Source organism: Aethalodelphis obliquidens, unplaced genomic scaffold (assembly GCF_003676395.1).
Source record: "Aethalodelphis obliquidens isolate GAN/ISIS:26980383/991018 unplaced genomic scaffold, ASM367639v1 scaffold34, whole genome shotgun sequence".
NCBI classification, from domain to species: domain Eukaryota; kingdom Metazoa; phylum Chordata; class Mammalia; order Artiodactyla; family Delphinidae; genus Aethalodelphis; species Aethalodelphis obliquidens.
The window spans coordinates 4,533,639-4,559,150 of NW_020837978.1; the positions used below are offsets into that span (position 1 = coordinate 4,533,639).

The following is a 25,512-nucleotide window of genomic DNA, read 5'->3' on the forward strand; positions in this document are numbered from 1 at the left end:
GAGAGGCCCGCGTACCGCAAAAAAAAAAAAAAAAAAAAAAAGTATTTCGGATACAGGAAGGAAGGAAGGGAGGAAGGAAGGAATAAAACAGGTATTGAGGACATGGGGAGGGGGAAGGGAAAGCTGGGACGAAGTGAGAGAGTGGCATGGACGTATCTATACTACCAAACGTAAAATAGGTAGCTAGTGGGAAGCAGCCGCATAGCACAGGGAGATCAGCTCGGTGCTCTGTGACCACCTAGAGGGGTGGAATAGGGAGGGTGGGAGGGAGACGCAAGAGGGAGGGGATATGGGGATATATGTATACGTATAGCTGATTCTCTTTGTTATAAAGCAGAAACTAACACACCATTGTAAAGCAATTATACTCCAATAAAGATGTTAAAATAAATAATAATAATTAAAAAAAGAAAAAAGAATTGCTGTACACTTTGAATACGAGCTTGCAGCATGTGCAGTGTCCTCACACCTAATCCGCTGTCTTCTTCTTGGCAGACGCATTACAAGATTTTGGCTTGTCTGTTGACCAGTGTCTCAAACAAGTAAAACCAAATATCAACATCAGATTTGGAATCATTCTGAGTAAGTAAAAATTATTGACATAATATAAAACATTACACAACCTCTTCGCGGCCCAGACGCCCAGCTGCCCGTGTTTACTGTGGCGGCTGTGGCGACACCACTGCTCCCATCTCTCTCTGGAATTAACTCTAGTGCCATTTTCGTTTTCGTTTCTCTCTCTGGGTAATATCCAGATAGAGCCGAACTCTCACTTAATGCTGTGCTTTTGTACCAAAAAGACCCCAGGCACTCATTTGGGTATTACAAGCACCTGGAATCAGTATATGCAGCAAAATAAAGAAAATATTTTGAGCCTAAATATTGGTGTCTGCTTGAGAGACCTTTTTTGCTTAGTTATCTCAGCCCCAAACAAGCCACAACCAGCAGCATGGTTTATCTTTGCATTATTTCATTCCCCAAATAGCTCTTATAAGTTCTTAAACCTTGACACAGGCAAAGACATGGAATATCTTCTCCCTGCACCCCAATCCGTGAGCCAGAATGCTTTCTGATTGTTTATTTTTACGTGGTCGTGTCATTACCGTTGGTCATTACATTGCTACAGCTGCTAGTGTATCTCCTTTCTAACACAGATTCATCAAAACCAGGGCAGAAGGAGTTAATAAACTGAGCATGTGGGATCACTCCAGAGAAACGGAGGGAACATTCCGGAGGCCAAGAACTCTCGCGCATCTTCATATTTCCAGACCCTGCACAGCCTCTGGGCTCTATACCAGCAGCTCCATGGATGCTTTAGGGAGAGACAGAGAGGAAAGAGGAATAGAAGGAGGAGTGAGTGAAACATAAAAGGGAGGGATGGAGAAAAGGCAGAAAGTCGGGAGCCAGCTCTGCAGAGCAGCCGGAAGCTTCCCGTGTGACAACGGGACAATGTCTGCCTGCCAACAGCGGTGAGGGTAGGCAGGCTGGACCACAGCCCACTGCTCTCAGGGGAGGCACCTGGGACTACGTAGCTGAGAAGCTGTGGAAGCCAGGCCCCCGGCCGCCACATTCAGGGGCCATGGCATCAGGCCAGGGGAGCAGGTCAGCTACCTGCTCCAAGCAGATGAAGTTCGTGAAAGGGCCGCATTTCATCCCCAGGGCTGTCCCAGTAGCGTTGCCCCAGTGCTGTTTTACCAAAAAAGAAAACTGTTCCCCATACAGTGCAGATTTCTGGAAAAGAAAGGTCCTTTGGCTCATGCTTTTATGAGTTTTGAACACTGTGATGGACAGCAAACCCCACACTAACAGGAAAGCTGGTCTTCCCTTTCCCTTCAGGGGAGGACATCAAGGAGCTGTTTCTGGACATTGCTCTCTTCAGTAAAGGCCTGTCCATTCTGAACTTCTCCTACCCCATCTGTGAAGTGGATCAACCCAAGTTTTCTTTCTGCGGAAGAAGGAAAGGAGGTAGGTGTCTGGCTGGCTGATGGCTGGCTGAGGCCCAGAGGGAGGTGGACAGGAGCTCACGGTGGAGGTCAGGACACCCAGGCCGGCGTCTGGGTCTCCCCCCTCACCTGTGGACGAGCTTAACCTCACGTATCATCACGTGTTGTGTAAAAACAACCACACGGCCCATCCCACAGGGCCTGCCTTACGGGGGAGTGTGAACAGCAAATGAAACGTGCCTATCGGGTGTTTACAAAGAGAAACTTGTTACTGTCAGTGGTGGCACCTTGTGAAAAATGACTAGCGACAGAAAGAACCAGTAGCTTCCCCAAATCCACTGAGATTCAGTGTTTCCAGGCTTCTCGTCAGCGATCCCTTTAGTGGCAGGGTCTCCTCGATATACGCTGGCGGGATAAAATGAAGCTTTCCAAATGTCACTGTTGAACTGTGGTCATTCCCTTTGAGCCAATGTCCAATAGGGACATTAGCTATCTTGATTCAAAATATACTGAACAGAAGTGTGAAACCCGCTGTATTATCTCCTCTTTCTCCAATTCACCAACCCCCAACCCTCTGCTAGTCGTACCCCACTCTGGCCTGTCCCCCGCCACGTCCTCCTTTGTCCTCACCACCGTCTTCACTGAGGCCCTGAGATGCCTCTGTGTATTTAACTAAAACTTGGGTCTGACCTGTGACTGACCTTCCCCGGAAGCTGCTCTCGTCCCCCTTCCCAGGGCCTCCTTCCCGTCCCCGTCGGCCAAGGGGGAGCAGCCCCTTAATCCCACAGCCCACAAACACCTGCTTCTCTATTTCCACATTCACGCAAACTAGAGAGAAATCAGCCAGTTATGCTTTCTGAACAAACAATCGAGAAGAATTGGGGTCCCCTTCCCATCCTAAGGGATGCAGACAAGGGAGGTTTGTGCAGGAAAATGGGGGAATTTAGGGCGTGCAGGCTGGAAGGAGCAGGCTGGACCTGGCTGTGATGTGCAGGCGACAAGCCTCAGCTCAGTCCTCCCTCGCGACCCTCCTCTCTGCTCCCCGAAGTGTGGGACTCATAACTCAGTTCTAGCACCTGCCATGCTGGCCTCCAATCCCTCACTCTCATTTGTCATCCCCCGTAGACTTCCTGTGGATGGGGTGCTACCATCTCCACCTTCTTATTCCCAGGATATTGAATGCACTGATACATAGGGAGTGCTAAGAACAGCACATAGACAGTGAAATAGCTAATGCAATAGTAAGCACTGGTAGCACACACTGTTCTAAGGGCTTTTCATCCAGTGAGTCATTTGCTTCCTACCCCACCCTCAAGAGTTAGTATTATTAATACTCTACAGATGCAGAAAACAAGGCACAGAGCTTTAGGACCTTGTGCCGTCACAGAGCTGGTGAGGGACCCATGGCTTCAACCTGGACAGGCTGGCTCCAGAGCCGTAATCTTGGCTTCTAAGGAATGAATGAGCAAAAGAGCAAACAATGAAAGGTATGAATGTGCCTTTTGACCCGGAGTTTATTTAAAATTTATTATTTAAGAACTCTTTTTTGGCCAGTGATCTGACTTTGTTTCGAATCAGGACATTTTAAAATTCTTAACTAACCTACCAAAGAATGATTAGTCAGTTTTCCTTTTTCAACTTACTGGAAATATTTCTGATTAATCGGGTGCATTGATGTATTTCCCCAGCACGGTGAACTCTTATGAGTTGGCCCCTATTTAACTTTTTCTACCTGCCCTCGGCCATGCCTGTACCAAACTCCTAACCCTACAGTCAGTCTCCTTCCCATTTCCTTCCTCCCTCCCTCCCTCCCTCCCTCCCTCCCTTCCTTCCTTCCTTCCTTCCTTCCACACTAAGTCCCTACTCCATGCCAAGCACTTTGGGGAGCCTGAAGATGAACCAAAAATAGTTTCTGCCTTCAAAGCCACTCATGACGGTCTGAAGGGATTGGAGAGTCACGAGACAACTCTTCCAAGTTGCATTAAAGAGGTATAAAATGCCAAGGAAACTGGATGGGTAGAGGTCGTTCCCAATGGATTCAACCTGTTGGAGCAGGGCAATCTGGGAAATGTAATACAGAATTACTTTCCTGATTGCCTTAGGTTCTTTGAAAGCCAGTTAGAGGCTATATTAATATAGCATAAAATGCTGATGGTCTGCCAGCATTCCTGATTTTACAGAATGTTTTGGAGGACCTCAAAGCATCTTGAACTGATAACTAAATAATAAGACCCCTGAGAAAGATTGACGTCTTCATAAGCTGATACCTCTAGCCAGCGTCTACTGTCCTATCTCCTGTCTTTGGCTTATCTTTCCAGTGTTCTTCCCAAATAAGTATTCTTGAACCCAAATGTATGGTATGCATTCTTCCAAGCATACTGGCATAGTGGTATGCTTGGAAGTACCGCCAGCTTAGTAAGAACGGACACATACTGGGCTGTCCTTCACTCCTCCTTCCTTCTACTCCCTGGATAAAGTCTCCCCATCTCCCTCCTGGATGACAGAAATGGCTTCTAATTGGCTTCCCTCCCTCCCTACTGCCACCAGCATGGTTTTCTCAAATACTGATCTGATCACGTCTCCCCTCTTCCCAAAAGACTCCAAGAGTCCCCATCTCTACAGAACAAAGTCTAAGTTCTTTAGTGACCAAAGTTCATCACACATTTGACTCTAGCCTGTTTCTAGACACATGCTGCCCCACGAGGATGCACCCTTAGCGCCAGCTTTATCATAAGTCATTTGCCACTGTCCGACCACACCCTGTGTTTTCACTCACATGACGTTGCTCTGATGGTCCCCTTGGCCTCGAATATCTGTTCCCCCTTTGTCTTCTGCCCAGACCTAACTCAAGGATCACCTCCTCTGGGAAACCTTCCTCCAGCCCCCAGCCTGGTGAAATGCTCCCTCTGGATCCTCCTGGAGTATCACATTCTTACTTATCTCAGTTGAAGTTATACTATATAGTGTGTGTGCGTGTGAGTCTTCCTTGAAGGAAGACACTTCAAACTGTGATCTCCCTGAAGGAAGGGGGAATCTTTCTTGCTCCTTTCTATCTCTGCAGACCTGACAAAGAGAGCCTGGCACCGAATAATAAATAATTGAATTTGCATATGATGGACTAAATGCAAGTTTACCAGCCCACTTCAGAAGTGACCATCTGATGATGTTTATGCATGCCACAGGCAAAAAGCACATCAAACCCTAGTAAATATCTTGGTCCTCCAAGTTTAAAAACACTGAACTAGTTTTTCCTCCGTGAATGGTTTTAATAAGTTTAACAAAACGGAAGAGATATTATTCCCCAAAACGGAGGTCGTCCAATTCAGTTCAGCAGCTTGAAAGGGTGGTGTTTATCTTATCTGAACACTGGGCAGCCCTGCAGCCATTTATTGGCTTTCTTGCTGTGGGGTTAATAATTGCACCGGGGGGCTGAGAAGCCAAACTTGCGGAATCGCCAGGAAATTTGATCAGAAAAGCGATACACAAATGCGGCATAAACAAATGCTTATGTAAATTACATAAGCCAAGAAAGAGTAAAATCTTACATTCAGAGTTATTAAATTTTTTTAACCCACCCACAAGCCTACTGCAGGAATGATTCTATTGAAAAGAAGTGATTAGAAAAGGGGACAAAACGGCACCAATGAGCAGTGAGGTCAATTCCAGCTCAAACACCAGTGATGGCTGGTGATGTATTAAGGAGAAAGCTGAGTGCCTCCGGGGTTGCAGGTCCTTCTCAGCAGAGCGGTGACAAGACTTGTGTCCCCACCACAGGCCACACAGTACGTACGGTATCAGCCACAGTTGAGTTATGTTTCCACGGCATTACGAGGCATTCCTCTGCACCCAGCCGGCTGCTCCCCAAGCCAGACAACACTGCAGAATGGGTCAGGCTTAATAAGACTGTGTGAATAAAATGTTGCCTTTTCTTCTGCATCCTCCTCAGCTAGCTCTAAGGCAAAAGCACATGGGATTCGAAGAGCCAATGATGCTCTTTTGACCTTCCCATTTAGGGTGTGATGGATAATTTGGGGGAAACAGCCTATAGGTCCAATTATAGGGAATTGGCGGAATTCAGCCAATTTTTCAGCCAAACAAAGGTACAATCTGCTGTGCTTTTAAGTGATGCTGTAGGAGATTATGAAGGTACATAAAAAGATACTCATAAAAATATTGTTAAGTGACAGAGAAGCTGCCATAAAGAGTACCTACTATTGGATTTTGTTTTTATTAAAATGTATGCAAGTGTATACACCAAAACACTCTGGAACAGTATACACTTGGGTGTTAATCATGATTACCTCTAAACGGTGGCACTGCAGAACCTTATTTTCATCTTTTTGGAAATCTCTTTCGTTAGTATAATAAATTTACAAGGTTGCTCTTTTAAATATTAGTTGATCTTTGTAGGAAAGACTAGAGAGGATGAATTCTCTCCCCTCCGGATAGTAAATAAGAGTTTTCAAAAAAGAATCATAATCTACTTAACACTCAATGATACTTGGAGTTACACAGAATCTGAATCAAAGTGTTGGATCATCTCGTATCCATTCTGTACACATCTTTCCCTGTGTTCCCACAGCCCCCTTTACTGGCTGTGGGTTCATTTAGCAGGAATCAAACTCGGCCCCTGTTTTACTTCCTACTCTACTTCCTGCTCCTTTCTCTCCTCCTGGCATCAGGTCATATAGATCCATTTGCTTTGCTTGGTCTTGATGCTTTCAGACTGGCTCCATCAATGTTTACGACTGAATTGGGATTAAATTGAATGTCCCTAGAGACCACACCTAATTACTAACCCTGAGGAGGGAAGCTGCAGTAAACTTTTTTTTTTTTTAACATCTTTATTGGAGTATAATTGCCTTACAATGGTGTGTTAGTTTCTGCTTTATAACAAAGTGAATCAGCTATACATATACATATATCCCCATATCTCTTCCCTCTTGCGTCTCCCTCCCTCCCACCCTCCCTATCCCACCCCTCCAGGTGGTCACAAAGCACGGAGCTGATCTCCCTGTGCTATGTGGCTGCTTCCCACTAGCTATCTACCTTACGTTTGGTAGTGTATATATGTCCATGCCTCTCCCTCGCTTTGTCCCAGCTTCCCCTTCCCCCTCCCCGTATCCTCAAGTCCATTCTCTAGTAGGTCTGTGTCTCAGGTTATAAGACTAATGCCGGTAGAATCTCCATGTGGTTAGATAGCGTGTGCCTGCGTGTGTGCACATGTGCATGTGTGTGCACACGTACGCACAGGATATATAAGATCATAAACTAGGAGACCTTCAGGGTAAGGGCTCTTCTTTGACACTTGACGGCTGTCATTGACATGGAGGAAACATGATGAGAGGACTTGACGTCATACATGTGTCAGAATCGCAGAGAAGACAGCAGTCCCGTGAGAACTGCTGACGCAGGTGCACCCATCCCTGACCATGTGCAACAACCGCTTTCCAGAAGGAGCAAAAATCTATTATGAGATACACACAGCAGATATTGACATACCTCACTTCGTGCAATATATAGGCTATAGGCAAACATTAGTTGTGGACTTAATTTTAAATGCATCGGGAAAGCTTGGAATTAAAGTAAGTATGATAGTGACACGTTTTGCAAGCTGATGAGTCAAGAAATAATTGCTCCCTAGTTTATCTTTTGTGTAAATCCAAGCTTACCTACGTTCAGTGTTTGTCCAAAGTGGGGAATACATCATAATTAGATGAATTTCAATAGACGGCAGAGAAGATCCCCTGAGAACAGTTTTTCAGGTCTGACTTGACATTGCCCGCAAGGCAGATACTATTCCTGACGGCAGCTAAGGGACGCTCCTGCACATCTCACTGATTGCACACCTATGAATAGATGAAGGTGAAATCTTAGTGGGCGCTCATGCCAGCCACCTGTCTTCTCTCCCTCTTGAAAAACCTGGGCATTTCTTGTCTGTCCTGGTTCACACTGAAAACGTGAGCCCGGACATCACCCGAGACCATCAATTGCAAAGGCTTCTCAATCTGACAGTAACTATAGAGTTCAGTCCTAACGGCTCTGTCCAGATCAGCAATTCACGTTTCATCAGCTAGAGCTCCATTGCCCTTGCTGTCTCTGTTTCTAAGTGCTCTTTTTCTCGGGTCTAAGAAATGGAAGAAGCTTGGAAATTGCCTCGATTTGGAAAAATTCCCACAAACGCCTTCTGCAAAATGCCTCATACCTTGCACCTATAGGAGAAAACAGGACAAAACACCTTCCAGGCAAGTGCTACCTTGAAGAAGCTCCACCGTTTATCCATGCCAGTGGCCCAAAAGCCTCTACCAAGCACACCGCAGCCTGACCTCGGGCCTCAATTTTCAAATGTTCTGCATTCCCGGCACACGTTACTAATAAATGCAGGCCCCAGGAACTCAGTCACTGATTTCTGCTCTAAAAGAAGGGGAATAAGTGGCTTCACCTGAGGCCTCAGTTTAAGAATACATCTTCTCTGGGGTAGCATCGCCTGCCTGTTTGCTCATCTTCGACTTCTGGGCCGTTGTAGACCTCTTGCTTCTCCAAGTTGCTTTGCTTCAGGCTTTCTGCTCTGCTGGTCCTTGGGATTTTTCCTCAGTCTCTCCCCATCCCAGCTTCTGGGCCTGTCCTTCACCCACCACTGGTCAGAGCCCAGATGACAGTGTGGCCTACGTGGGAACTCGTGTGTCTTGGTTCCATTTCCTCTGGATGAGTCAACAGACCCCCGGAGGGGGCGATGCTTCTCCGCCACCTGGGAATCACACAGGTTCTCTGCCATCATCATCCTCACTGTCATGTTAGAGCTGCAGGCAGCATGCCAAAGCCACTATTACTTTGTAAGGATTTTCTGCTGCCTGCCTCACCCCTGGAGAGCGGGCAGCTTAGCCCGGTCCAGTGGTTCTCAAACTCGAACCTGCCTCACCATCACTTGTAGGATTTCTTCAACCCCAACTTGCTGGACCCACCCCCAGTGTCCCCTTCAGCACCTCCGGGGAGGAGCCTGAGAATTTTCCAAGTCCCCAGATGAGGGTGATGACGCTGGTCTAGGGACCACACCTTGGGCACCACTAGCCTGGTTACGAATAAGCACAGGGTTGGAAGCCACACTTACATAGTGACGAACCGTTACTGTCCCTTATGGTTACGTGACTTCAGGCAAAATTACCCTGAGCCTTGGTTTCTGCATCTGACAACAAGGAGGTACAAGTGGCTTCACGGGATTGTTGTAAGGATAAAATCGGACAATATGTACAAAGCCCTTAGAACAGAGTCTGGCGTACAGGACGCCCTCAGCGAGTGATGAATGGCAGCGACGTGCTGCAGCTGATGCGGGATTTTTCAAGCAAGGGCTCTGAGCCCCTGAAGTCGTCATTCTCAGCGTGGAAGTCTGCATTTGAACAAGGCCTGGAGAGGCAGCAGAGCCTTGGAGGCTTAGAAGTTTAGGACCTTCTTCCTCAGAGGTAGCAGGAGCCTGACTTTGGTCCAAGCTGTGTATTCTCTGGTGGCTGACGAAGCAGAGCCTACGCAGCCCCCTTTCGCCTGAGGAGAGAGTCCTGTCTGCATTTCTCATGGAATTGGAAATCTGACTCACCAGCAGTTTAGCCTTCAGCCTTTCTTCTCTTCATGTTTTATTCTTTGTCTGCATACTTCAGGTAGCTGTGGATTTCCTGCTTGTGATAACCAGGCAGCAGCTGCTGCTGCAAGTTCATGGAGAATCAGCAAAAACGGTGGTTTATTATTGCATTGGCAGAAAATGCCCACCCTTGAACTGCCCAAAACAAAACAAACAATAGAAACAATGGTCACCCTAGAGAGGGTGCCCGCAATGACCAAGCAAAAAAAAAAAAAAAAAAGACTTTTTTTACTGAGAGAAGAAAGAAAGAAAGAAAAGGAAAGAAGGAAGGAAGGAAGAGAGAGAAAGAAAGAAAGAAAGAAAGAAAGAAAGAAAGAAAGAAAGGAAGGAAGGAAGGAAGGAAGGAAGGAAGGAAGAAAGAAAGAAAGAAAGAAAGAAAGAAAGAAAGAAAGAAAGAAAGAAAAAGAAAGAAAGTGAGAAAAAAGAAAGAAAACATATTGCCTGTTAAGCATATGGCCTGTTAAGGAATCCTGTAGCCCTGGGAGCTTTCCCTCCATCTTCCAATTCATGCCTTTTTGTAAATGAGCCAAGAACGTGTCGAACTTGTCCTTTGAAATCCATCAATTCTTTGTTTTTGTTGAGCCCAGAATATTGAGGCTAATGATGACCTAGGACCAAAGAATTTTTAATTCTCCAAGACAACATGGGATCCTTTACAAATTCTCGGCCTGCTGTGGAATTTCATAAATCTGATTCAGTGACTTACACTTCCGTGTAATAATCATTTAAGAAGCTAGTTGAGAAGCCAACTTCCAGCTCCCCTGTATCACTCCAAAGCTTGGACCCCATGGGTTGCTGGTAACAAAGAGCCTGGGAGCTCTGAGAACCCCAGTCTGAGGAAGGCCACACTCCGTGATGCCTATTTCATCCTTTCCAGTCACACTGCCGTTTCCTGTGGCCGCCACAGGTGCCTGAAGATCAACTCAACTTCTTCTCTTCTCTTTCCTCCCACCACCATCTTCTTCATTTCCATTTCTGGGAATCTAATCAGCCCACCGATGCACAATTTGTACTTTGAGAGTCACAGTAAATGCTTATCCACAGAAATCCAAAACTAGCTTGGTAGGGAAAAAAGTTCAAATCCTCCTTCCCTTCTTACTGCCAGATGTTACAGGTCTCACAGAGGAAACCTGGGCAGCAAAGACAAAAAATCCCTGTAGGAGAAATGAAGTTGGGGAAAATCATTTCACCTCCTGGGCCACCGTGACGTAATCATTAGCCCTGTCCAGTACAGTAGCCACTAGTCTCATGTGGCTTTTTTTTTTTTTGCGGTACGCGGGCCTCTCACTGCTGTGGCCTCTCCCGTTGCGGAGCACAGGCTCCGGATGCGCAGGCTCAGCGGCCATGGCTCACGGGCCCAGCCGCTCCGCGGCACGTGGGATCTTCCCGGACCGGGGCACGAACCCGCGTCCCCTGCATTGAAAGGCGGACTCTCAACCACTGCGCCACCAGGGAAGCCCTGAGTGGCTACTGAGCATCAGAAATGTGGCCCGTCCAAAGTGAGATGTGCTCTAAGTGTAGAGTATACACCACATTTTGAAGACTTTGTACAAAAAAGTAGTATGAAAAAAGGATTTAAAATATCTCATCAATACTTTTATATTGGTTGTATATTGAATTATAATATTTTTAATATTCAGGTCAATATACATGCACTATTAAATTAATTTCACTTGTTTCTGTTTCCTTTGTTCAAATACGAATTACAAATGCGGCTCACATTATATTTCTATTAGACAGTGCTGACCTAAAACTGCACTGTCCAATATGGTAGCCACTAGTCACAGATGGCTATTTAAATCATCTACATTTAAATGAAGTTAAAAATTTAGCCATGCTAGCCACATTTCAAGCTCTTAATGGCCATATGTGGGTAGCGGCTGCCACATTTAATGCTGCAGATATAGAACAGTCGCATCTTTGCAGAATGCTATATTGAACATCACTGACCTGGTAGTTTCTATATGGCTCTAAATTTTTTTAACCATCTGTCCTGAGTTCAGCTGTATGAATTTATGCTAGAAATTTCACTCTCTGGTCCAGCCGTAGGCCCGGGTACCTTCTCTTTTGCTGAAATCCTAGATTATGCTGGTGTCCTGGTTCCAAAGGGCCCTTTGCTGGGACCCCAAATCCAAACAAGCCACCACCCTTGGCCCCTCTCTGAGTCCAAGATCAGTGTGTTAGTCTCCTACTGCTGCTGTGAAATCACCGCGACCTCAGTAACTTGCAACACAAACGTATTCTTTTACGGTTCTGGACATCAGAGGCCTGAAATCAGGGTCAGCAGAACTGTGCTCCTTCTGGCGGCTTCGGGGGCAAATCCATTTCCTCGACGTTTTTAGTTTCTAGTGGCAGCTGGCATTCCTTGGCTTGTAGCCTCATCACTCCTCTCTGCTTCATCCTCGCATCACCTTCTCCCTCTGAGCTCCTCCCTCTTATGAGGCCCCTTATGGTTGCACTGGACTCACTCAGATCATCCAGGATAATGTCCCAACTCAAAATCCTTGACATGATTGCATCTGCAAAGTCCCTTTTGCCTTGTACGGTAGTATTTACAGGTGCTGGGAATTAGCACGTGGACATCTTTGGTGGGGCGGGGGGAGGGCATCGGTAGCCTGTACAATCTCCAAATGGAAAATCAGTACAGCTTGTCCGACCTCTGCATACCGTGACCATGTGAAGAGGCCAAATCGTTGTCCATAATCCAAGGAAAACTCATACTCTGTATGTTTTCAATGAAACATGCCCTCCGAGAAGTCACAGTTCTGAGAACTTCACAGATCATATAGCTGCTCGTGTAGCTGGGGCAAGATACGGGTTTCTTGGTTAGGGGATCCTATCACTGCTCAGAAAAGGTTTGCCTTATTGGGCTGTTCTTGTCGCCCTTTCCCAGACCCCATAAAGCTCCCACCTGCCATGTCACCTGCCCAGAGAAAAAACTATGTGGCTAGAAGTCAGTGACAAGACCCACGTGTGAGAACATTTCTCTAAAGGGAGTAAGATGGACAATGAGCCATGATAGGAGTTTGTCATTGAGAAGAGGGAGCGTGATATTAGGGTAAAAAGGGCGGGGTGACAAGCTGGAGAGGTGGAATGGCAGGACCATGAATGAGTAAGCCCTGGAAGGATGCTCATTTTATAGTTTTATACATGATCCATTGCAAGTACACAGTGAATGTCTCCAAGTATAAATAACAGTAGGTTTCTCTAGTAGTAAAAGGTCATACAGGGCTTCCCTGGTGGCGCAGTGGTTGAGAGTCCGCCTGCCAACGCAGGGGACACGGGTTCGTGCCCCGGGCCGGGAGGATCCCACGTGCCGCAGAGCGGCTGGGCCCGTGAGCCATGGCCGCTGAGCCTGCGCGTCTGGAGCCTGTGCTCCGCAATGGGAGAGGCCACAACAGTGAGAGGCCTGTGTACCGCAAAAAAAAAAAAAAAGGGTCATACAGAAGATCTCACAAGCCTGTTTGAATGCACAGGGAAAGAAATCAAAGTAGTCAGCATGGGCAAAACTAAGGTGACTTGTGTAGGAGCCCAAACTCTGATTAGATAGTCACGAGCTCCAAAGTACCACTGTGATTCTGACAAGGACAAGCTACGATTCCTGGAACAGGCTGAGCCTCCATGCAGCCAAAGGGGCCAACAACGGGCTGGACATCTCGTGATACGCTGGGGATGAAACCGATCATGTTCTAACCACTGAGCCCTCAGTAGCAGCAGAAATGATCCTCCCAACGAAAGGGTCATCTGACATGCCAAGGAATCCCAAAGCTCTCAACTCCAGGTTTTTCAAGTTTACTTTATATATTACAGGCTACACCACTGGGCGGACTACTCAGTGACAGTGCAACTCCATCCAGCTGAATGAAGGGGAAAAAGTCCGCGAGGCTGGCCACGCGCCTCTCCCCTCCTTTCTCTGCTCCCTCTTCCCTCAGACTTGCCGGCGCCCTCCCAGCCGCACCCACATCCAGCTCACCCTCTTCCGGGCACAGCTGCAGTCCTCACCTCTCTCTTCACCGTATCCTCTCTGGAAGGGTGATGCTGGAGCCGTCACGGGGACGACCCAGGGCATCCACCCTCCTTCCTGTTCTTTGGGGCTAAAGTCAGAGAACAGGTTCCAGGGGCTTCAGATTTACATTCTAGGCTGCGTGGCTCCATCACCAGAAACAGGTCCACATATACTGGCAGCCAGCTTTCCAGGACCACCTCTAGCTCCTACATGGCCTTCATACAAACTGGGAAAAGTGTACCTTCTGCCAGGAAGCGTCTCAGTTTGGGGTCCCTCCCCGCCCACAGCAAAGCCAGAGACAAGGACTCGGGGGGTAGTTTATTGGATAGTGATGTCAGGAAGCAGGGTGAGAGAGGAGTGAGACGGACTCGGGGCAGGAGGAAAAGCCAGGGAGCGATGTGTCAGGGACCTGATTGCCAGCGTGGAGTAGGGTCGGCCCACTGGACCCTTGGGGAACCGAGATGTGTGTCTCAGAATCATCCCTCTGAAGGTCAGAAGGCTGCGGGCATTTATCCCTGGATTCCAATCCTCCCTGGTTGAGGGCGTCCTCCGGGGGACACGGTCCTGCACCACCCGGTCGCCCTCCGTGGGCTGCTGAGCAGCAGGAAAGTGGGAAGCCCTTGACCTGGGAGGATGTCGGAGAGCGTGGTGGCTGCCACCTGGGCTGCCATGATTCCACGGCGGGCTAAGGGACGTGGCCCGGGACACTGGGAGTCTCCGCTCCCACTCACATCCCCTGTGGCCCCGTCTGCCCTACTGCACCGGTGTAGCTGCAGGATCGCTCTTGAGATGGTGCAGGCATGCTCACAGCAAGGAAGTCCTCCTCTGACCTCCCCTCAGGCGGGACCTGCCGAGGCTCTAGAGGGTAACAGGCTGCATGGCCCAGAAGACAGAGAAGCTGACCAATCAGGACACACCAAAAATATATAATAAAAAAATCAGATCTGGGCCTGGCTTAGCCTGGGGCTACCTGCCCACCCCTGCCCGGAATCCACTGAAACCTTGATAGAACCTCAAGGCTTTGGGGCCGCACAGGGGTTCAATCTATAGCCACATCCACCCCAGAGGCAGTGAATACTCCTCTGTGTCCCCACCCCAGGCAGGTTCTTTATTAATTTAAATGAGGGCCCTACCCAGCAACTAGCTCAGCACTGCCCTGTGGGACCAGAGATGCTGACACACCCTCTGGGGTCGGAGACTGAAGGAAGCAGGGCCGGTCAGGGCTCGGGAGCTGAGGACGTGGTTCACAAGTGGCTGCATCTGGTGCCTTTAAGGAAATGCCCGAAGGCAGAGAGGAGCGACAAGTGTAGAGTTTACTCCGAGTAAAGCGCTCACTCCCTCTCACTCCAGAGACGAGGCTCTTGGTCTGCCTGGAACCTCCCTCTTCACCCTGGGACCACTGCCCACAGCAGCCCTTGTTCACGCTTCCTGGACCCCATGACGCCGCCCACTCACGGGACGGCAGGACGTGGGCTGTGTCCTCCTAGTTCAACGCTGCCCCCCAGTCCCTGGGGGTCAAACGGGAGTAAATGAATAAAGGATCCACGTAAAAAAGTCTTTGCTCTGAATGTACAATCGGCCTATTTTTGATAAATTGTAACTCGAAGTATTTTTACACCGTCAAGAACCTTAATGATGCTTAAATATTGATGACATTTTGTCATAAGTTTGAAAGACCGCAGGGAATTCCCGTAAGATACTAGCAAGGGCTGGGAAATGGTGAGACTCCATCTAACGAAATCCACACGATCAACAAGCACTTCCCTCCGGGCCAGGATCCGCCCCGGTTGCTGAGCAGCTCCCGGCCTCATATCAGTCTGATCCACACTCTTTGGGACCTTTAATTTCCACATTTTAAAATCCATTTCCTCTCTAAAAAGACACTGTGTGCCAATCACACAAAGACCTGGGTCCCCGGAAAAGCTGACCGGCAGAAATGACTTCAAGTATTCAGAGGCAGAAGGGTGAAGTTCTTTAACTCACTGCAATTAAAAACTGATCAAGGGCTTCCCTGGTGGCGCAGTGGTTGAGAGTCCGCCTGCCGATGCAGGGGACGCGGGTTCGTGCCCCGATCCGGGAAGATCCCACATGCCGCGGAGCGGCTGGGCCCGTGAGCCATGGCCGCTGAGCCTGCGCGTCCGGAGCCTGTGCTCCGCAACGGGAGAGGCCACAGCAGTGAGAGGCCCGTGTATCACAAAAAAAAAGAAAAAAAAAAAAACTGATCAAGAATCCAAAAGAAGGAAAGGAAGAAGTGGATACAGACATACTGAGGCTCTTTTTATCGTATTGGAGTGTGAGGATGTTAATTAAAGGAATCTCCGAATCAGAGATGATCTGAAAAAGGAAGGTGTTGTTTCATCTGGTTTAAAAAAAAAGATAGTTTCATGAGTTACTTGCAGCAACTCTTAGGAACTTCGTGGGTCCCCAGAAAAGCTCCAGTTGAAACTGTAAAGTGAAGAGGATCTAGTTCATGACACTCTTTCATCCCAGTAAAGGACCTTAATAGTGAAGCACAAATAAGCAAATCTTAGAGCATTAAATGAGCAAAACAAAATGCTAGATATCACTCGCCTGGTGTTCTTCCAAGAACAGCACTCATACATTTTTTAAAACAGAAGTTAAAAGAAAAACAAAAAAGATACCAGCAGAACTTAGCAGTTCCGCACATAGGCTCAGGAGGAAGGTTCCCAAACCCAGCCTTGGTGCGTTTCTCAGCATCCCCTACGCAAGCCGTCACACCTCACTCTCCTTCACATCCAGTGAATAACTGTACAACGAACAACTGCTGTCTCCACCCTTCCTGGGGACCCCAATCTTCTCCGTGAGCTGACACACAAGTTCCGAGTCCTCTGAATGCCTTGCAGGTGAGGTGTTCCTATTTCTATTTTGCAAGCGCAGAAGCTGAGTCGCAGGATAGTTGAAAGCAAATCACCCATCGACACTTAGTGAGTAGGAAAGCTGGGCCCTGAGCCCGTCTCTCAGCCTCCAGGGTCAAGCAGTCTGCACTGTGTCACCTCAGAACACTAGATAGAAGTATGAAGTGGGTACGAGACGTGTCCGAGGGAATCCAACCAGACCTGACATGGATGGACACACTCACTCCCGTCCTCACACCCTGCTCCTGAGTCGGCTGTGTCCCATTCTCCAAGGGCCAGCATGAGGGATTTTAACTGGTTCCTGCCCCTAGCGACCATGGTCCCTGAGCTGCGGGCAGCAAAAACCTAGTCCAGCCAACAAAAGCAAAGGGATTTTCTTGGAAGGCTACCTAGGAGTCCCAGAATCAGCGACAAGGCTGCAAGTGGACAGCTCTAGGCTGAAATGAAGCAAAGCATCTCTTGCCAGAGTAGATGGGTCCCCAGTCTCTTCGACCCTCTGCTCAGATCGTCCTGACTCGGGTCAGAGTGTACACTAGGGAAGAGATAATAGATCACGTCCTAAAAAGAAACCACGTGCTGGCAGCCGGGCCCCTGTGCCGCACAACCCCAGGGGCAGCATGGATCCTAACGGGAACGGTATGCCCTGGGGCCGTAGACCCTCCAGCCCTACGGATGAAACCCGGCAGCCCCGCTGAGCTCTCTGCTCTCTTAGGTCCACCGCCCACACCCTCTACTCACCCCTCACACAGTTAACTCTGTAGCTAGTCATTGACTCTTCCCCAGTCGCACTGGAAGATTCCTGAGGATATGATTCAGGACCTCAACATTTCTATTTCTAATACCACATCGTACAGAGCAGCAGTTTCCAATAAGCCTCTTGCTTATATCCACAAACAAATATGTTTCCTTTTAACAACGAATGGAGCAGTACATTTCGAGCAATGAAATAGGGATGTCCTCCCCCCCACCAGGTTTGCGTGTCATCCCTGCAAGGTACCAGGAAGTGACCGTGGGAAGGAAGGGTAGGACATGGGCATTGCACAGAAGCCAAAGGCTATGCTAGGCACAGGCCTTGTGGTAGAAGTTCAGGTCTCAGGTTACCCTCATGCCCCTGACATGGTTCCATGTGGGCAGCTGCTCTGGCACCAGCCACGCCGCCACTGCCCCTGCCCCTTAATTGGGGAGAGCTTGGTCTGTCTCCAAATACTAACTGAGCAGCTGTTAAGCAGCAGGTGCTGGGCGAGGTAGGAAATCACCGTGCCATTAAGGAGCCCGGCACCCAACGCCATCAATAAACCGATAAGCGTTTGTTCTCCTGCCTCCTCCCCCACCATCCCTCCACCGTCATCACCGCATTGGCTGCTCTGAGTGGCTCCTTCCCTAATCCTGTCTTCTCTGTCAGCACGTGCCAGGCCTGGACCCTTCCAGCAGAAGGAGGATTACAATAGCGTGAGCAAGAATGAAGTTGGTTGGCAAACCGCACCCTGGCTCTGGGTCTGCTCGTTTGATGGCCTCGTTCATTAACCGCATATTGCACCCCAGCCGTGTGCTGGGCTCTGTGCAGTGTACAGGGAGCTGTGTAAACCAGGAGACACAGAGGTCCTGACCGGAGAAGGAGACAGCCCTGTAAACAACTGGGTAGAGTTCTGGGTGCTCAGTGATTCAGGTGGTTCACATAACATTCTTGTCTACCGTGGCATCAGCACCTAGCATAGCGCCTGGCCTCTTTTAAATAGACGCCAGTAGTGTGGGTTGGCGGACGAACTAGGCAAGTCCTAGTTGAGTGTTTACCATGCGCCCGTCCCTCTTCGAACTCTGTTACAAGAGTCTTACGTGTGCTCAACGTGCACAACACATGGGGTGGATGTTATTATCACCCCATTTCCTGATAAGGAAACTGAGGCACAGAGATGTTACGTAATCCGTTTACTTGGCAAGAAAAAGAGTCAAGATTCAAGCCCAGCCCGGATAGTCTGGCCCCAGAGTCTGTGCCACCCTGCTCGTCGTATGCTAAGTGCACGGTGCTGGGGGATCACAGAGGAGACGGCCACCGTCTGAGGTTTCAGTATTCAACACTGACACGAACCCACCCAGCACCACGATGTCTCAGCCCCTGGACCCCCTCACCTCCAACACCCAAGCCCCCCTTTCCGCCTCAGCACTGTCTCCCACGTGAGCCCTGCACGTGGTCACTGCAGCAAGGGCGCCATTTCTGAAATCTCGCCGTCAAGCCGTCCTCCCTGTGGCTTCACCACATCCTTCAGCTCAGGTACTCTAGGTCGTGGATCGCAGTGACGGAAACTCCATTCAGCCGACTCCACCGCAGATTTTACTATCGATCAACCCCTCCCGCCTTCATCGTCTCCCGTACCCTCCTCAGATTCCATGGTCTGTTATCATCAACTTCCCTGCATCTCTTCCCAACAGCCTTGCCTTCCTCTCCTTACATTTGTCCAGCAAGACCCCAACTCAGCCATCTACCCCCTCTACCCTTGATCAGAGCTACTGAATGCTGCTGAGAAAATACGCATCTGGGCTGACTGCAGTCTCTTGAAATTTATGCCACAAATCTCAAAACAAAACCCAAAAAACAACAAACAAACAAACAAATGCAACACTGCCTAGCAATCCTGTCGTTTTTCAAGTAACTTTCTTCCGCACCGTCCACATTCCTCCACCTCTTTGCCCATGACCTTCACTAAGAAACAGAAGTAATCAGACAGGAGCCTGCCATTGGTCCACTGGCCAATCTACAGATCTGCCTACGTCTGAACCTGTTCTGCTCTGTTTTCTCTCCTATAAACATGGGAACAACCCTTGTGCTCCCCTCAGGGGCAAATCCCTCCCCTCCCGCCTTCTGAAACACTCATCCTTTCCATTATTTCCTCTCTTCTGCGTCTTCAGTCTCTCTCAAGATCATTAACTTCAAATGACAAATATGGTACAGTGTCTCCATCTCAGAGAAACAACCTTCTTAACCCACACCCTCCTCCAGTTTTCATTCAGTTTTTCTGCTTCTCTCACCTCCGTATTGGTCTTCAACTCACCCCATTTGGGCGTTTGTTCTCACTTCTCCAGTGTTTCTGTCAAGGTCACCAAATGACCTCCATGTTGCCAAGTCCACCGCACATTTCTGTCCTTATCTTACATAAACTCTCAGCTGCATTCAACATGGTTGACTGTACCCTCCTTTTTGAAAACCATCCACCTCCTGGCTTCTCTGCCCCCTCCACTCCCTGGCTACCCTCCACTCCATGGCCATTCCTTCTTAGTCTCCTTGGCTGTCCTCCCCTCTTCTCCCTAACTCCTGAATGTTGGAGGGACCCAGGAGTGGTCCTGGCCCTTCCCCCTTCTCTGCCCATTAAGTCTGTCTTCTTAGGGGAGGTCTCATCCTCATCCTGACTCCAGTAGGTCCTGGCTCTATCCCTGACCTCTTCCCCCATATTCCAAAGTCATGTGGCCAACTGCTTTCAAGGACCCTTAATAACCACCTCCCAGAAATAGGGCTCTTTAGTTAACACACACACACACACACACACACTCCTTCTTCTTGAGCCTCCCCCATCTCAGTGAATGGTACCCCATCTACTCAGATGCTTAGTCCCAAACCCTCCCGATACCATCCTGATTCCATTAGTTTTTCTCCATCTCCCCCCTACCACCATGCTTCACCAACCCATCGCTCTCCTCGGTCACTAAACAGCCTCCACTCTAGGTCTCTCCACACAGCGGAACGATCTCTTCAAAGCATAGATCAGGTATCTTCACTTGACTTTTTGCCACCTGGCTCCTCACTGCGCCCTCAAGGTCCTGGACCATCTGCCTCCCCTCAGTCTTTCCAATCTCTTCCCAGCATGGACCCCTGCGTTCACTCTGCTTTGGTAACTCCATCTGCCTTCCATCCTTCCACAGTCTCAAATTCTTTTCCACATCAGGGCCTTTGTCCCTATTCCGCGGCACTGCAGTGCTCTTCATCCAGCTCTTTAAATAGCTGCTGTATTTAAAATAGATAGCCACCAACAAGGAGCTACTGTACAGAACAGGGAACTCTGCTCAGTACTCTGCAATAACCTAAGTGGGAAAAGAATTTGAAAAAGAAGAGACACGTGTATATGTGTAACTGAATCCCTTTGCTGTACACCTGAAGCTGACACACAACGTTGTTACTCAACTGTACTCCAATATCAAATAAAAGTTTTCAATAATAATAATAATAATTGCCTCACTCTCCTCCCTCAGGGAGATCGTATCATGCAACGTCACTCCTTAGCGATGCCTTCCCGGACCAGCCCACCTTCTCAAAACATGGCATCTCCCAGTTTGTAACTTTAGTAAATATTTATTGAGGGCTTTCCAGACATTGTTACCAGGGCTTTATGTTGATTAACTCTCCTCATTCCTCTCAGCTCTGTTATTGTCATTATTATACCCATCTTAAAAACGAGGAAACTGAGCCCAAAGAGATCAGAACTGTCTAAGGTCAATCAGTTGTCAGAAGTTGTCTTAGGATGTAACCTGGAGCATCCCAGGGCCAGCCTGGCCTCCTAACCGTCCCTCCATCTGCCTCCCTCCCATGACCTGCGTGTCTCCTCCTCGCGCTTTTTACAGTCTGGATGCTATCTCATTTAGGGATTTACGTACCATCAGTCTCCTCATTAGCATATAAACAACGTCTGCACAGAGACATCTGTCTTCATCAATGGATCCCCAGAGCACAGCAATCACAGATAATAGAGCAAATCGTTCTTGTTTTCAATGAGTGAATGACCTCATGTGTGTTTTGTCTGTCTCTCCAGAGCACATTTCTTATGCCGGCCCTGTCTACAATCCTGGATTTGAAATTCCTGAGGTAAGGTTTTGGTTTCCTGTTTTGTTTTGTTCCTTAATTACTGTATCTAGCGGTTTCTTAAAGAAGGAGACGCAGAGGAGGTGGAGGAGCGAATTAAACTAAAAACGTAAAGCTTTTGTTGGCCCCTCACGAAGAGAGCCCTTTCTCAGTGAAGCGGCTACCTCGTTGTGAGCACTTACTAACGCTTGACGCACAGTTTTCGGCGTTTTGGTATTTAACACTTTTGTCCTGTGGGGCAGCCCCTGTGTAGACAGCTCTCGTGGGGAGGGATCCTGGGGCCCTGTCCTGCAGGTTGGCCTTGTCTGGGGAGTCTCCACACTGCTAGAACTGTTGAGGCAAGGGCAGCAGCCACAGATGGGCTGTTCGTTCGGAGAAAGTAAGAAACACACAGCCCGGAAAGCATAAAGCTCCCCAGTTACTGTTCTCGCACAGGATTCACGAGCCACCACCCAGCAAATAAAATGACCACGTCCTGCACCTTCACTACTGAGGTTCACAGCTACGAGTAGATTTTTCCTCTAATTCCTTTTCATTCAATATACTGTGACTATGAAACAGCTGCACTCCAGCAGCTCTGACATAGCGATCCATTCGCCACACACCACTCCTGAGAGCATCCTTCAGAAATACATCAAAAGAGTCACAAAAATGTAATCATTTTCCTTTTTTGGTCTTCAACTTCATCCTTTGCATCTTCCGAAACCTGATATGACTCTAGAAAAGAATCTCCTTCTCCATAAAGAATCTCTTGAACTCGTTTCATTTCCCTGTATGTCTCCTTTCTGTCCCAGCCTCTGGGTTCCTCAGTCTCAAGCCATCAAGTCTCCAGACTATGTTGGACTTTCACTAGTACTCCTCTGGCAGTTGGGAAGTGTCCAGCCTTCCAGAGTTTTCTCCTCAGGCCTTTCAGCATAATATGAGAGTTGCGCAAACTCTCTTCCCGTCTAGGATGTGAGACAATTTCTCTCACGTAGTTTTTTGCCTTAAATCTTTGCCATTTGAATTCTTTTTCTTCCTCCATTTTCCTTTGGACCCTCCCCACACCTCCCCTGGAGATTGACTTAAAATTTGCAAACAATTAACTTTAGTCTTGCATTATTAACTTTTAAAAAAAAACAGTTACTCTTAGCAATTGCTATGAAATAGAGGCGAGAGAACTTAAAGTCACAGGATCCCTTTGAAAGAAAAGGTAGCAGAGATGTAAAAAGCTTTATTGCAACCACCTGGGATGCGTGAGTGAGCGCATTACCTGCGTCCCTCAACAACAGACGGTACTCCTCGGGGGCATTGCCCGACGTGAGACTGAGACAAGGCCAGGTCACCTGGCCCCTGGCCTCCTTGTTCAAGCATCTACAGATGCCCTCCGCCCAGCCCTCCTACCTCTTCCCCTTCTGGGGCCTGGGCCTGGGGAGCAGAAACCTGGCCAGCCCTGACCCCACCCCAGCCAGGCCTGACAGGGGACAGAAGCAGAGTGGACACATGTGATCTGTCACGTATGCAGCAGAGGCAGCTGGAGGCCTTAATCCCCAACTTGAGCTCCCACGCTGGCCCAAGACCAGCCCGGCGCCCCTGGCTGACAGCCAGCCTGCAAGGCTCAGAGACTTTGCTTCCTAATATGGGACAGAAATGGTGTGAAGACGTTTGGTTTTAAAAGACCTGCCCCAGATCCCGCCTCTTCCCGCCAAATCCCCCAGAGATGGGCTTTGTGCTAATTCTACTCCCGCTTGGCCGAAAAATTTTCCACTCAGCAGTCAGTCTTCAGTGTCTTGGTGTTATTTTCTTTTTAACACAAGCAGCCCCTCGGCCCCGACTGAAGCGCTGCCTGCAGCGGGCATCTGGCTGCCGCTTTCTGACTCAGAATTTAGAGGCCCTTTGGGCTTCCAACTTGGACGCCAACTGGCAGGTACGGCCTGAACTGTGTAAGTGCAAAGGGTGCAACTACAGACTCCTACCTGACAAATCCAGCGCTCTTCAAACAGCAGAAAGACCCCTGCTCTCTGGGCATCATCCTCTCCTCCTGCCCACAGGTGGGCCCTGTTGCCTAAATACTCTCGCCCCTTAAAGCAGAGTATGTGTGTCTTGTAATTCGTAATCTGGAACGCCTTCATTCACATTCTACTTCTTTCACTAGGCTTAGAAAGCGATGGGGGAAATCCAGTTGGTTTTCAATAACTTTGTGTGGTGTGTACTCAAGGGCACAGGGACAGTTAAAAGTAGCTGGTGGTGATACAATGGTGGCGATGATGAAACACCATCAGACGCAAACGTGAGCTGGTCTCTACTCAGAGAACTAATTCTCTAACTGTTACACTCTGATGTAAACTCCTAACACTGCTTCTGAAATCACAGCTGCTGATATCTGAGCAGACTCAGGGAGCCCAGACCATCAGAGAATCTTCAAGGTGAAGGGTGCTGGAAGACACCCTCGGCAGCGCTCATGCCTGAGACACCATCAGTTCTGGGGAACTCACTCACTCCTGGGCCTCTGCTAATTGCTAGAAAGCGCCTCTCTCGTAGCCCGAGACCTTTCATGCAACATCTATCCAGTGGTCTGATCTGTTCCTTCCCTCCGGCTTATATAGATTAAATGCCTTCCCTTCCTCGGGTGACACAGAGTCTGCAGATTGGCCCTACCACGTGGCTTGCGGGGCAGGCTGGAGCTTCAGCCACGAGCACGGCACACGTGGCTCAGGCCTGGGTTCCTTCTGCAGCTCCACACTGCCTGGCTGGCATTCCCTGACCACAGAGGAGGTCCTCTGCGGTGCGCTGTCGCCAGAAAGGAACCCTAAAGGGCAGAAATACTTTCTCTAGCGGAGCGTTTGGGTTTCATGCCGTTGGATTTGGCCCCCAAGCTGCCTCCCCCTTCTCAGGAAACACTTTATCCCTCCTGTTGCTCAGGCCAGAGTCCTCGGGGTCACCCCTGACCCCTCTCTTTCCCACCCACGTGGGTTTCCTCAGCCAATCCTATCGGCTCTTCTTTCCGAATCCATCCAGAATCCCGCCCCTCTCCCCATCTCCACCACCTGCTCCAAACCTTCGCCACCTGCTACCCGGTCTTACTGCTTCCTACCCGCATCCCCGGCTTTTCTCCCCACGGCAGCCGGAGGGATCCCGCTGACAGGCACGTCGGGACAGGCCACGCCTCAGGTGGAAGCCGTCGCCAGCCTCCTCCCCCCCTCCTCCTGTGGGCCTCTCCCCCCGAGCCCATCGGGCCCTCACTTTCCGCAGCCGGCATGGCGTGCTTCCGTACCACCTTCAGGTCCTCACCCCAACGTCACCTCCTCAGGGGACCTGCCTCGACCACCACCCTCCCTAAAGCTGCACACCAGCACACGCCAGCCCAGCACCCCCTGGCCAGCCCAGCACCCCCGGGGGAGCTCCGTCGGGAACACGAGAGCCCTCCGTCTTAGCCATTCATCACGGCACCACCTGCCTCTCCCAGCCAGCCCGGGAGCCACAGCGGGTGGGGATGGTCTGTGCGGCTCGACTTTATCCCCGGTGCGTAGAGCAGAGGCAGCACGTAGAAGGGCTCCGCAACGCTTGCTGAAAGTTGATGGTTCTGGGCTCACACGCCTCCTGCTTTCCCCGTATCCCTTCAGGGAGAGTACCAAGTTCTGCTGCAGCTGTACACCCAGGACCGCTCCACTGTGGCCTGCGCCAACGCCACCATCCTTTGTTCCTGAGCGCGGCGAGCTGTCCCACAGGGACCGCAGCTTCCCACACTCGCCCTGCCGTGAGGAAGGACCAGTGACGACAGAGCAAGCCTCTGGGGACGCGCAGGTGCTGGTTTCAGCCCCAGGACCACAGGTCCCCAGGCTCCGCGGACGTAAGGAGGCCCCCCGAAACATCTGCTTCTCAGGAGCTCCTGGGGGTCATCCAGCAGTCTTGAGGGGCCGTCCCTCTTCCCTAAGTGCTCACCTGACATCACTCCCCTTTTTTCAGCTCCTGGGGGCCCTTCCTTGGTCGCCCAAAATAAAGAAACCGGCACCACAATTGTGCCTCTTGGTCTGTTACAGAATCTTGGTACAGTCCTGTAGCTCTAACGGAAGTTCCTCTGCACACAGAGCCGGGGCTGCCACGGCATCGGTGATGCTGAGAGATTCAGGACAGTGGCGGCCCAGTGGCAATGACAGCACTGGGGAGTGAGCCGTTCCTTCTCCTGGGGAAGCCCAGAAGCCGACGAAACCGCACAAGCAATACATCACAGT

The 25,512-nt window shown here is 49.4% G+C and overlaps 1 protein-coding gene across 2 annotated transcripts in view; it reads left to right on the top strand.

Annotated features, from left to right (window-relative positions):
• Positions 1–25,297, top strand: part of LY86 (lymphocyte antigen 86) — a 51,005-nt gene extending 25,708 nt beyond the window's left edge. Inside the window, exons 2-5 of one of the 2 annotated variants that reach the window (XM_027128288.1) lie at positions 496–582; positions 1,837–1,965; positions 21,252–21,304; positions 24,904–25,297. In XM_027128288.1, the coding sequence (XP_026984089.1) occupies positions 496–582; positions 1,837–1,965; positions 21,252–21,304; positions 24,904–24,987 (353 nt within the window). In that variant the 3' untranslated portion in view covers positions 24,988–25,297. Of the gene's footprint in view, positions 1–495; positions 583–1,836; positions 1,966–4,782; positions 5,053–21,251; positions 21,305–24,903 lie in introns of those variants that run through there. The other variant, XM_027128289.1, reaches the window with a different exon arrangement.
• The last annotated feature ends 215 nt before the right edge of the window (positions 25,298–25,512 follow it).